Source organism: Oncorhynchus gorbuscha, linkage group LG18 (assembly GCF_021184085.1).
Source record: "Oncorhynchus gorbuscha isolate QuinsamMale2020 ecotype Even-year linkage group LG18, OgorEven_v1.0, whole genome shotgun sequence".
NCBI classification, from domain to species: domain Eukaryota; kingdom Metazoa; phylum Chordata; class Actinopteri; order Salmoniformes; family Salmonidae; genus Oncorhynchus; species Oncorhynchus gorbuscha.
In genome coordinates this window covers 5841726-5855445 of record NC_060190.1, presented here as the reverse complement: position 1 = coordinate 5855445, position 13720 = coordinate 5841726, and the positions used below count along the sequence as shown (strand labels likewise).

Here is a 13720-nt window from a genome sequence, read left to right as displayed (position 1 = left end):
CTGAGTGGGGTGAAGAGAGAGAAGGAGAGATGGACTGAGTGGGGTGAGGAGAGAGAAGGAGAGATGGACTGAGTGGGGTGAAGAGAGAGAAGGAGAGATGGACTGAGTGGGGTGAAGAGAGAGAAGGAGAGTATCCAGAGCATCAGCGTTTGGGGTTTGATGGACTGAAGCGAGGTTTGATTACAGGCTCAAAATGGACAGAAACTAAGAACTTTCTTCTGAGACTCGTCAGTCTCTTCTTGTTCTGAGAAATGAAGGCTATTCCATGCGAGAAATTGCCAAGAAACTGAAGATCTCGTACAACACTGTGTACTACTCCCTTCACAGAACAGCGCAAACTGGCCCTAACCAGAATAGAAAGAGGAGTGTGAGGCCCCGGTGCACAACTGAGCAAGAGGACAAGTACATTAGAGCGTCTAGTATGAGAAACAGACGCCTCACAAGTTCTCAACTGGCATCTTCATTAAATAGTACCCGCAAAACACCAGTCTCAATGTCAACAGTGAAGAGGCGACTCCGGGATGCTGTCCTAGGCAGAGTTGAAAAGAAAAAGCCATATCTCAGACTGGCCAATAAAAATAAAATATTAAGATGGGCAAAAGGACACAGAGACTGGACAGAGGAACTCTGCCTAGAAGGCCAACATCACGGAGTCACCTCTTCACTGACGTTGAGACTGGTGTTTTGTGGGTACTATTCAATGAAGCTGACAGTTGAGGACTTGTGAGGCGTCTGTTTCTCAAACTAGACACTCTAATGTACTTGTCCTCTTGCTCAGTTGTGCGCCGGGGCGTTGTACGAGATCTTCAGTATCTTGGCAATTTCTTGCATGGAATAGCCTTAATTTCCCAGAACAAGAATAGACTGACAAGATTCAGAAGAACGTTCTTTGTTTCTTGACATTTTGAGCCTGTAATCGAAACCACAAATGCTGATGCTCCAGATACTCATCTAGTCTAAAGAAGGACAACAGTTTTCAGCTGTGCAAAACATAATTGCATAAGGGTTTTCTAATGATCAATTAGCCTTTTAAAATGATCAACTTGGATTAGCTAACAAAACGTGCCATTGGAACACAAGTGTGTTGGTTGCTGATAATGGGCCTCTGTACGCCTATGTAGATATTCCATTCAAATCTGTTGTTTCCAGCTACAATAGTCATTTACAACATTAACCATGTCTACACTGTATTTCAGATCAATTTGATGTTATTTTAATTTCTAAGTGACCCCACATTTTTTGAACGGTATTGTATCTCTATTCAGGATTCTGTTCAGAAAGGCCTGAGATCAGGGCCACGTCCCCAATGGCACCCCGTTGCCTAAGTAGTGCACTATGTAGGGAATAGGGTGCCATTTGGGACATAGGCGAGGAAAGGGTGACCCGAAGGAGGCTTTCTAAGAAGAGTATACAGAAGGGACTAAGGGCTGTCAATCAAACCTTGGGACTGCTTTTCAAGTAAAGAAATGCATTATTCCCGCTCTGTATAGGAATTCATATTTGGGGTTTATGCACTACCCAGAATAATATTGACTGTGTGAATCAAACACTTCGACTGCAAATCAACTCAGACAGGCTTTTTTTGCTGCTACGTGGTGAGAAATGTACTGTTGACTTTGATGGAACAGTATCCATAGTCCTTGGAGCCTACAGTTCTTTCCCCATATGGGTATCTGCTTGTGGGTAGGTGGAAGGAAGCCTTCCTATCTTATGCCACTGTCTTTGCCAAATGCCTTTCTTTAATATATGGTCTCTTATCTTTTGCTGTCCTGTGGGGGGAATCCCTGAGTTGACTTCAATTTGGGATTGTTGTTGTTCAATGTTTTCTTTTCCCTCTTTCAATCATCTTTTTTGAACCTTCTCTCCCTGTCTCTCTTATGTATATCCTATTCCCATGCTGGGTTTGGCTGACTGTGTCTGAAAACTGTATCTGACTGACTGACTGTATCTGACTGACTGTGTCTGAAAACTGTATCTGACTGACTGTATCTGACTGACTATGTCTGAAAACTGTATCTGACTGACTGTATCTGACTGACTGTATCTGAAAACTGTATCTGACTGACTGTGTCTGACTGACTGTATCTGACTGACTGTATCTGACTGACTGTGTCTGAAAACTGTATCTGACTGACTGTATCTGACTGACCGTGTCTGACTGACTGTATCTGAAAACTGTATCTGACTGACTGTATCTGACTGACTGTGTCTGAAAACTGTATCTGACTGACTGTATCTGACTGACTGTGTCTGACTGACCGTATCTGGAAACTGTATCTGACTGACTGTATCTGACTGACTGTGTCTGACTGACTGTGTCTGAAAACTGTATCTGAAAACTGTATCTGACTGACTGTGTCTGACTGACTGTGTCTGAAAACTACCTGACTGACTGTATCTGACTGACTGTGTCTGACTGACTGTATCTGACTGACCGTATCTGAAAACTGTATCTGACTGACTGTGTCTGAAAACTGTATCTGACTGACTGTATCTGACTGACTGTGTCTGACTGACCGTATCTGAAAACTGTATCTGACTGACTGTGTCTGAAAACTGTATCTGACTGACTGTATCTGACTGACTGTGTCTGACTGACTGTGTCTGTGGTCCTGTGTAGCTCAGTTGGTAGAGCATGGCTGAAAAGTGGGTTCTGTATCTGACACACATGACTGTAAGTCTGATAAAAGCATGGCATATATTATTATATATATTAAAACTGTATCTGACTGACTGTATCTGACTGACTGTATCTGACTGACTATGTCTGAAAACTGTATCTGACTGACTGTGTCTGAAAACTGTATCTGACTGACTGTATCTGACTGACTGTATCTGACTGACTAAACTGAAAACTGTATCTGACTGACTGTATCTGAAAACTGTATCTGACTGACTGTATCTGAAAACTGTATCTGAAAACTGTATCTGACTGACTGTATCTGACTGACTGTATCTGACTAACTGTATCTGAAAACTGTACCTGACTGACTGTATCTGACTGACTGTGTCTGAAAACTGTATCCGACTGACTGTATCTGACTGACTGTGTCTGAAAACTGTATCTGACTGACTGTATCTGACTGACTGTATCTGACTGACTGTGTCTGAAAACTGTATCTGACTGACTGTATCTGAAAACTGTATCTGACTGACTGTGTCTGACTGACTGTATCTGAAAACTGTATCTGACTGACTGTATCTGACTGACTGTGTCTGAAAACTGTATCTGACTGACTGTATCTGACTGACTGTATCTGAAAACTGCATCTGACTGACTGTATCTGAAAACTGTATCTGACTGACTATGTCTGAAAACTGTATCTGACTGACTGTATCTGAAAACTGTATCTGACTGACTGTGTCTGACTGACTGTATCTGACTGACCGTATCTGAAAACTGTATCTGACTGACTGTATCTGACTGACTGTATCTGAAAACTGCATCTGACTGACTGTATCTGACTGATTGTGTCTGACTGACTGTATCTGAAAACTGTATCTGACTGACTGTATCTGACTGACTGTATCTGACTGACTGTGTCTGAAAACTGTATCTGACTGACTGTATCTGACTGACTGTGTCTGAATGACCGTATCCGGAAACTGTATCTGACTGACTGTATCTGACTGACTGTGTCTGACTGACTGTGTCTGAAAACTGTATCTGAAAACTGTATCTGACTGACTGTATCTGACTGACTGTATCTGACTGACTGTGTCTGAAAACTGTACCTGACTGACTGTATCTGACTGACTGTGTCTGACTGACAGTATCTGACTGACTGTATCTGACTGACCGTATCTGAAAACTGTATCTGACTGACTGTGTCTGAAAATTATTGTTATAAAACTGTATCTGACTGACTGTATCTGACTGACTGTGTCTGACTGACTGTGTCTGAAAACTGTACCTGACTGGCTGTATCTGACTGACTGTGTCTGACTGACTGTATCTGACTGATCGTATCTGAAAACTGTATCTGACTGACTGTGTCTGAAAACTGTATCTGACTGACTGTGTCTGAAAACTGTATCTGACTGACTGTGTCTGAAAACTGTATCTGACTGACTGTATCTGACTGACTGTGTCTGACTGACTGTGTCTGACTGACTGTGTCTGAAAACTGTATCTGACTGACTGTATCTGACTGACTGTATCTGACTGACTATGTCTGAAAACTGTATCTGACTGACTGTATCTGACTGACTGTATCTGAAAACTGTATCTGACTGACTGTATCTGAAAACTGTATCTGACTGACTGTATCTGACTGACTGTATCTGAAAACTGTACCTGACTGACTGTATCTGACTGACTGTATCTGACTGACTGTATCTGACTGACTATGTCTGAAAACTGTATCTGACTGACTGTATCTGACTGACTGTATCTGAAAACTGTATCTGACTGACTGTATCTGAAAACTGTATCTGACTGACTGTATCTGACTGACTGTGTCTGACTGACTGTATCTGACTGACTGTATCTGACTGACCGTATCTGAAAACTGTATCTGACTGACTGTATCTGACTGACTGTATCTGACTGACTGTATCTGACTGACCGTATCTGAAAACTGTATCTGACTGACTGTGTCTGAAAACTGTATCTGACTGACTGTATCTGACTGACTGTATCTGAAAACTGTATCTGACTGACTGTGTCTGAAAACTGTATCTGACTGACTGTGTCTGAAAACTGTATCTGACTGACTGTGTCTGACTGACTGTGTCTGACTGACTGTATCTGAAAACTGTATCTGACTGACTGTATCTGAAAACTGTATCTGACTGACTGTATCTGACTGACTGTATCTGAAAACTGTATCTGACTGACTGTGTCTGAAAACTGTATCTGACTGACTGTGTCTGAAAACTGTACCTGACTGACTGTATCTGACTGACTGTATCTGAAAACTGTATCTGACTGACTGTATCTGAAAACTGTATCTGACTGACTGTATCTGACTGACTGTATCTGACTGACTGTATCTGACTGACTGTGTCTGAAAACTGTGTCTGACTGATTGTGTCTGAAAACTGTATCTGACGGACTGTGTCTGTGTCCCAAATGGAACCATATTTCGTGTGTGTGTGTCCGTGTGCGTGTGTGTGTGTGTGTGATAAAAACATTTTTTTTTTATAACTCAAAATGGTTCCGTAATGGACTGAACTGGAGCAATTTGGCACAACATTACTTTTCTGGGGCTGTTGCTAAAGGTTATGATTCTACAGGTGCATCAGTCCAGCTAACAGAAGAGAAACAGAAGAGAAACCGGGAAGAAGGAACAATGAGGAATATAGGGGACAGAGACCTACAGAAGACCAGCACCTACATCGTACCCTGCTTCCTGTTAGTGGAGGTGAGTGGGCAGCATATTGACCAATCATTTGTATGATATGGTGAAAGAAAAAGGATACATTCCAATATTTCAATCACCCTTTCTCTTGTCCCCTTTTAACACACAATAAATCCAATCCTATATATTGGAACATGGCCTCAGTGCAGAGACCTCTTTGTTCATTGCTCTGTCTGTACTTCCTCCTCTCATCCCCCCTCTCCTCTCCCTTCTTCTCCTCTCCTCCTCTCCCTCCTCTCCTCCGCTGCCCTCCTCTCATCCCCCTCTCCTCTCTTCTTGTCTATTTTCCTCTCCTTTCCTCTCCTTTCCTCTCCTCCCTCATCCCTCTCTCCCTCCTCTCCTCCTCTCCCTCCTCTCATCCCTCGTCTCCTCTCCCTTCTTCTTCTCCTCGCCTCCTCTCCTCACATCCCCCTCTTCCTCTATCTTCCTCTCCCTCCTCTCATCCCCCCTCTCCCTCCCATTCCTCTCCCTCCTCTCATCCCTCCTCTCCTCTCCCTTCTTCTTCTCCTCGCCTCCCCTCCCTCCTCTCCTCACATCCCCCCTCTTCCTCCTATCCTCCTCTCCCTCCTCTCATCCCCCCTCTCCCTCCTCCGTTCCTCTCCCTCCTCTCATCCCTCCTCTCCTCTCCCTTCTTCTTCTCCTCGCCTCCCCTCCCTCCTCTCCTCCATCCCCCTCTTCCTCCTATCCTCCTCTCCCTCCTCTCATCCCCCTCTCCCTCCTCCGTTCCTCTCCCTCCTCTCATCCCTCCTCTCCTCTCCCTTCTTCTTCTCCTCGCCTCCCCTCCCTCCTCTCCTCACATCCCCCTCTTCCTCCTATCCTCCTCTCCCTCCTCTCATCCCCCTCTCCCTCCTCCGTTCCTCTCCCTCCTCTCATCCCCCTCTCCTCTCCCTTCTTCTTCTCCTCGCCTCCCCTCCCTCCTCTCCTCACATCCCCCTCTTCCTCCTATCCTCCTCTCCCTCCTCTCATCCCCCTCTCCCTCCTCCGTTCCTCTCCCTCCTCTCATCCCCCCTCTCCACTCCCTTCTTCTTCTCCCCGCCTCCCCTTCCTCCTCTACCCCCTCTCCTTCTCAGGTCCCTCTGTATTCTATAAACCCTCACATGTATTTCATAATTAACCGGCCTAATTAACACAAGGAAATGCAATTAGCCCGCTCAGCCGCTAGCACTCTGCGCTATTGCTAATGCTGTGCCCACTGCCCATAGAGCCTGCAACAAGGGCTAGCGTAGTGGGTTAGCAGAGTTTTAGCATTATCATGAGGTAAGAGGGGGATTTTTTCCATTAGCTTTACAGTTTATCTAACACGTTACTGAGGCCTTTGGGCAGAGCTAGCGTAGCAAGTTTATAGAGTTTTAGCATTATCATAGGGTTAGAAGTTGATTTTAGTCGTTAGCTATACAGTGGACTATATATTTCATGGGGTTTTAATATCAGAGGGTTAGAAGTTGATTTTAGTCGTTAGCTATACAGTGGACTATATATTTCATGGGGTTTTAATATCAGGGGGTTAGAAGTTGATTTTAGTCGTTAGCTATACAGTGGACTATATATTTCATGGGGTTTTAATATCAGGGCATTAGTAGCTACAGTTTAGGGTAGCCTAGTGGGGCGGCAGGGTAGCCTAGTGGTTAGAGCATTGGACTAGTAACCGGAAGGTTGCAAGTTCAAATCCCCGAGCTGACAAGGTACAAATCTGTCAGTCTGCCCCTGAACAGGCAGTTAACCCACTGTTCCTAGGCCGTCATTGAAAATAAGAATTTGTTCTTAACTGACTTGCCTAGTTAAATAAAGGTAGGGTAAGAGGTTGATTTTGAGTTTAGCCACAAGACAACTGTATATATCCCGTGGGGTGTTATGACAGGTGGAGTGGACAAATGTGTTTTTGTTCAACTGCAGTGAGAGAAACTGTAGGGTTATCGAGTTAGACAGTAAGCATGGTTAACCTCTTTACAGTGTAGAATTCAGTTTAGGTATCAGATGTAACTAGCCACTGTATATCTCATGGGGATGTGTGAAATGTACTCCGCAACCTAAAATATCCTCACTTGCGGTAACAAATTGTATATTTTCGGTGGCGCTGACTGGTAAGACTGGGAAGCTCCGGGAGTGCCGTCACGTGTGCAAGCAAAGCAGAGGTCCTGGGTTCGAGCCTTGGTGTGAGCCAAATCAGGAGAACACGGTCCTCGCTAAGCAACCAGCGTGATGTTCGTCAAACCTGTGTTATGACAGTTGAATGTATTTTTGTTCAAATCAGAGACATTTTAGGGCTAGCAGTTAGTCATGGTACCACATAGGGTTAATGGTAGGGATCGATGTAGCTATATCCCAGTGTGTTTGGAGAGTGGACTTCATAATGTGTTTTTGTACAGTCGCAGACTGTCGGAGAAACAGCAGTAAACAAAAATGCAGTTTGCAGCGTATTAGCGGTTGAGTCCGAATTTGAGCTCAGTCACTAGACAACCAGGCTATGTTCCCGAATGGCACCCTATTCCCTATAGGGCCCACGGTGCTCTGGTCGAAAATAGTGCATTATGTAGGAAATATGGCGGCATTTGGGACGCAGGGCCAGCATACCCCAATGGGGTGTCGTGAGAGCTGGAGTTTAATGTGTGTTTGTACCACTGTAGTCGGAGAAAACAGTAGTACATCTCTGGGGCATTCGCCTCCTACACACATTATACCATTCTCTACCCGACACACTCAGCCTGTGTCCCAAATGGCACCCTATTCCCTTTATAGAGCACTACTTTTGACCTGACCCTCCTTTGGCCTCCTTTCTTCAACCATACTACTCCACTCCTACAACCAAGCCATCTAGTTATTTTTACACTCCTCCAAAACACTCTTCTCTCTCCAACACTCCTCCAGGGTCCCCTCTCCTCTCTTTCTCCATCCCTCCTTCTTCTCTCCTCCTCTCGTCCGTCGGTGGAAGGGAGTGAGAGAGTAAACGGCCTGCTACTGTACAGCACCCCAGAGGGCATCCAGTCTTCTGTTGTTACATTAGCATCTCATTACACTTTATTCTCTAAAACAAACAGGCTGACGTTCTCCTTTTTTACGCCTCTCTTCTCTTCATCTCTTATTCTCTGTCTTTCTCTCTCTATCTCGTTCTCTGTCTCTCTCTTTCTCTGGGCATTTTTTCGTATTTTCCAACCATTTCCATCTTTCTCTATCCTAGAACGTGAGAACATTTCTTATCAGTCCCGTTAATAAACAAGGGATTACACAGGATTTCCCCCTTCCCATCCTTTTGACTGGGATGAGAACTTCAGAATGGAAAATGGAAGCTAAGCTGCTCCATCTCTATCTCTTCTAACCTCTCCTCCTTCCAGGCAGAATAATCCTGGTGTGAAAAGACACACACACATAAACGTATCACACACTCACACACAGACACACTGAAATGCACATGCACACGGACGCACAGACACACTCTCTCTCTCTTTCTCTCTCTTCTCTCCTGGTCCAGCAGTGTGTAACATGGTAGACGTGCTGTGGGGGCACAAAGGGGCACAAAGTATCTGCTCTCAAGGCTAACTGGCTCCTTCACTTCAAAGACTGAAGCGCATAAAGAGTCGTTTTGATGTAACTGATTTTGCACCGGGCTTCAGTGGAAGAGGAAGTAAGTGGCAATTGGAAGGTCGATGTCGGATGTGGCAGGGCTTGAAAACTATTACGGACTACAAAGGGAAACCCAGCCTCGAGCTGCCCAGTGACGCGAGCCTACCAGATGAGCTAAATGCTTTTTATGCTCGCTTCTAGGGAAGCAACACTGAAGCATGCATGAGAGCACCAGCTGTTCCGGACGACTGTGTGATAACGCTCTCGGTAGCCGATGTGAGCAAGACCTTTAAACAGGTCAACATTCACAAAGATGCAGGACCAGGCAGATTACCAGGATGTGTACTCAAAGCATGTGCGGACCAACTGGCAAGTGTCTTCACTGCCATTTTCAACCTCTCCCTGACCGAGTCTGTAATAACTACATGTTTCAAGCAGACCACCATAGTCCCTGTGCCCAAGGAAGCGAAGGTAACCTGCCTAAATGATTACCGCCCTGTAGCACTCACGTCGGTAGCCATGAAGTGCTTAGAAAGGCTGGTCATGGCTCACATCAATAGCATCATCCCGGATACCCTAGACCCACTCCAATTCGCATACCGGCCCAACAGATCCACAGATGATGAAATCTCAATCGCACTCCACACTGCCCTTTCCCACCTGAACAAAAGGAACACCTATGTGAGAATGCTGTTCATTGATTACAGCGCAGCGTTCAACAATGTAGTGCCCACAAAGCTCATCACTAAGCTAAGGACCTTGGAACTAAACACCTCCCTCTGCAACTGGATCCTGGACTTCCTGACGGGCCACCCCCAGGTGGTAAGGGTAGGCAACAACACATCTGCCACGCTGATCCTCAACATTGGGGCCCCTCAGGGGTGCGTGCTTAGTCCCCTCCTATACTCCCTGTTCACCCACGACCGCGTGGCCAAACACAACTCCAACACCATCGTTAAATTTGCTGACGACACAACAGTGTGAGGCCTGATTACCGACAACGATGAGACAGCCTTTAGGGAGGAGGTCAGAGATCTGGCAGTGTGCTGCCAGGACATCAATCTCTCCCTCAATGTGAGCAAGTCAAAAGAGCTGCTTCTGGACTACAGGAAAAGGCGGGCCGAACAGGCCCCATTAACATCGACGGGGTTGTAGTGGAGCGGGTCGAGAGTTTCAAGTTCCTTGGTGTCCACATCGCCAAGGAATTATCATGGTCCAAACACACCAAGACAGTCATGACGAGGGCACAACAACACCTTTTCCCCCTCAGGAGACAGAAAAGATTTGGCATGGGTCCCCAGATCCTCAAAAGTTTATACAGCTGCACCATCAAGAGCATCCTGATTGGTTGTATCACCACCTGGTATGGCAACTGCTCTGGCATCTGAACGTAAGGCGCTACAGAGGGTAGTGAGTATGGCCCTGTACATCACTGAGGCCAAGCTTCCAGCCATCCAGAACCTATATACTAGGCATTATCAGAGGAAAGCCCCAAAAATGGTCAAAGACTCCAGTCACCCAAGTCATAGACTGGTCTAGGACCAAAAGGATCCTTAACAGCCTCTACCCCCAAGCCATATGACTGCAAAACAATTAATCAAATGGGCACCGGGACTCTTTACATTGACACATACTATATGGAAATAAAGGGGCAATTAGCGATTGGTACATCCATTTTTGTTTTCTTTTTAATTCATGATATTCCCATTGATTCTTGAAGAGTATAACTTTTAATGAAATACCTCTTGAGTTTAGTTCAACTGTCGTACCCGACACCTGTCGAATGATTTGGCCTCTTTTCTTGTAAACTACATTCATTAGTTTACTAAATGAATGGCTGATGAGAAAACTGACAAGGCTTATTGTATTCAGATTGCCCCATAGAGAACTCATCTGAGACATTCCCTATGGGCCCTGGTCAAAGGTAGCACACTCTTCTGTATAGGGAATAGGGTGCCATTTGTCCCTCCAACCAGCATTGTCGTATTTATGCTACATAGCTGCAGCATGGAAACACACAAACCACAGTCAACAGAAACGGCAGTAGGATGTTGTTTCTGTATAGATGAGAGGTGGACACCCGTCCATGTTTCCAGTTTCCAGAATAGGCATTGGTTTTGTAAGGTTGTGTATCAAGTCCGCCTGTACGCACGCACGCACGCACGCACACACACACACACACACACACGCACACACACACACACACACACACACACACACACACACACACACACACACACACACACACACACACACACACACACACACACACACACACACACACACACACACACACACACACACACACACACACACCTCATTCAAATCCATCTCTCTCTGGCTGTCAAGAAAGAGTTAGTAGCCCACTCACACTAGATGGTCTAGAGTCTCTCTCTGAGGAGTCTGGGGGAGGACAAGAGGACTTTAAGGCATGAAGAAAAGGAGGAGTGGTTCTATGAATAGCACCTGCAGTGATGATCAACGGATGCAGCCGGAAGCACTCGTTAGCTCCCACCTGTTTGTTAATATGAGAGAGATAGGGAGACGGAGAGAGAGGGAGAGGGAAGGGTTTAGGAGATGGGGGGAAGAGTGGGGGCGGTAGTGAGAGAAGGGTGGGAGAGAGAGAAGGAGCGAGAGGGAGGGAGAGACAGAGGAGAGAGAGAAAGAGACTTCACGAATACCAGAAATACACATACATTATTGCACCCATCTAACAGAAGGTCTTGGTTATCACTGGTTATGTGTCCTGCGTAAATGCAAGGGACTGTGTCAGATGTAGGGAAGTGACTTGCATAATATGTGAACACGTACAGTATGTTCCTACTAATGTTCTGAGACACACGGACTGTATGTAATGTCCATATCTTCTTGCCTATGTGATGTTCAATGCAGAGTTGCTCATCTACTGTGCTGCATTGTAAGCCATGTTTAACACAATGTTGCTGAGTTTCCCCCAAGAGTAAACTACTGAGGTGATGTCATTATGTAGACCAAGCCTTGTCTCATTCTATCAGGAATAGGGAGAGAGGAGGGGGGGTTAGAGAGAGAGACAGGAGAGAGAGAGAGAGAGAGAGAGAGAGAGAGAGAGAGAGAGAGAGAGAGAGAGAGAGAGAGAGAGAGAGAGAGAGAGAGAGAGAGAGAGAGAGAGAGAGAGAGAGAGAGACAGGAGAGAGAGAGAGAGACAGGAGAGAGATAAAGAAAGAGAGAAAAACATACAACAATATGAAAGCCATGTACACAAACAGGTGTGTGGTCAGAATTGGCAAAAAAACACACCCATCTCTTTCCACAGGGCCGTGGGGTAAGACAGTGGTGCAGCTTGAGCCCCAACCTCTTCAACATATACACATGGGGACGGCAGGTAGCCTAGTGGTTAGAGCATTGGACTAGTAACTGTAAGGTTGCCAGATCAAATCCCCGAGCTGACAAGGTAAAAATCTGTCACTCTGCCCCTGAACAAGGCAGTTAACCCACTGTTCCTAATTTATTCTTAACTGACTTGCCTAGTTAAATAAAGGTTAAGTAAAAAAAAATACACTATACTGTATATACAGAAGTATGTAGACACCCCTTCAAATTGGTGGATTTGGCTATTTCAGCCACACCCGTTTCTGACAAGTGTATAAAATCTATCACACCGCCATAGACATGGCATTAGAATGGTCTTACTGGAGAGCTTTCAACCTTTCAACGTGGCACCGTCATAGGATGCCACCTTTCCAACAAGTCAGTTCGTCAAATTTCTGCCCTGCCAGAGCTGCCCTAGTCAAGTGCTGTTATTGTGAAGTGGAAACGTCTAGAAGCAACAACGGCTCAGGCGCAAAGTAGTAGGCCACACGAGCTCACAGAACGGGACCGCTGAAGCGCGTAGCTCATAAAAATCATCTGTCCTCGGTTGCAATACTCACTACCGAGTTCCAAACTGCCTCTGGAAGTAACATCAGCACAATAACTGTTCGTCGGGTGTTCATGAAATGTGTTTCCATGGTCGAGCAGCCACACACAAGCCTAAGATCACCATGAGCAATGCCCTGCATTGGCTGGAGTGGTGTAAAGCTTGCCTCCATTGGACTCTGGAGCAGTGGAAACGCGTTCTCTGGAGTGATGAATCACGCTTCACCATCTGGCAGTCCGACAGAGGAATCTGGGTTTGGCAGATGCCAGGAGAACGCTACCTGCCCCAATGCATAGTGCCAACTGTAAAGTTTGGTGGATGAGGAATAATGGTCTGGGGCTGTTTCTCATGGTTAGGGCTAGGCCACTTAGTTTTTACACCTGCATTGTTTGCTGTTTGGGGTTTTAGGCTGGGTTTCTGTACAGCACTTTGAGATATCAGCTGATGTACGAAGGGCTATATAAATCAATTTGATTTGATTTGATTTCCAGTGAAGGAAAATCTTAACGTTATAGCATACAATTACATTCTAGACGATTCTGTGCTTCCAACTGTGTGGCAACAATTTAGGGGAGCCCCTTTCTTTTTTCAGCATGACAATGCCCCTGTGCACAAAGTGAGGTCCATACAGAAATGGTTTGTTGAGATCGGTGTGGAAGAACTTGACTGGCCTGCACCAGATGCCTGACCTCAACCCCATCAAACACCTTTGGGATGAATTGGAACACCGACTGCGAGTCAGGCCTAATCGCTCAACATCAGTGCCTGACCTCACTAATGCTCTTGTGGCTGAATGCAAGCAAGTCCCCACAGCAATGTTCCAACATCTAGTGGAAAGCTTTCCCAGAAGAGTGGAGGCTGTTATAGCAGCATAGGGGGGACCAGCTCCATTTTAATGCCCATG

At 45.7% G+C, this 13720-nt stretch overlaps 1 protein-coding gene across 1 annotated transcript in view; it reads left to right on the top strand.

Moving 5' to 3' along the window:
- The window catches only part of plppr2b (phospholipid phosphatase related 2b), a 42990-nt gene that overhangs the window by 2316 nt on the left and 26954 nt on the right, over window positions 1-13720 (top strand). The window contains exon 2 of the mRNA XM_046311252.1: window positions 5239-5366. Within this exon, the coding sequence (XP_046167208.1) occupies window positions 5295-5366 (72 nt within the window). The 5' untranslated portion in view covers window positions 5239-5294. The remainder of the gene's footprint in view (window positions 1-5238; window positions 5367-13720) is intronic.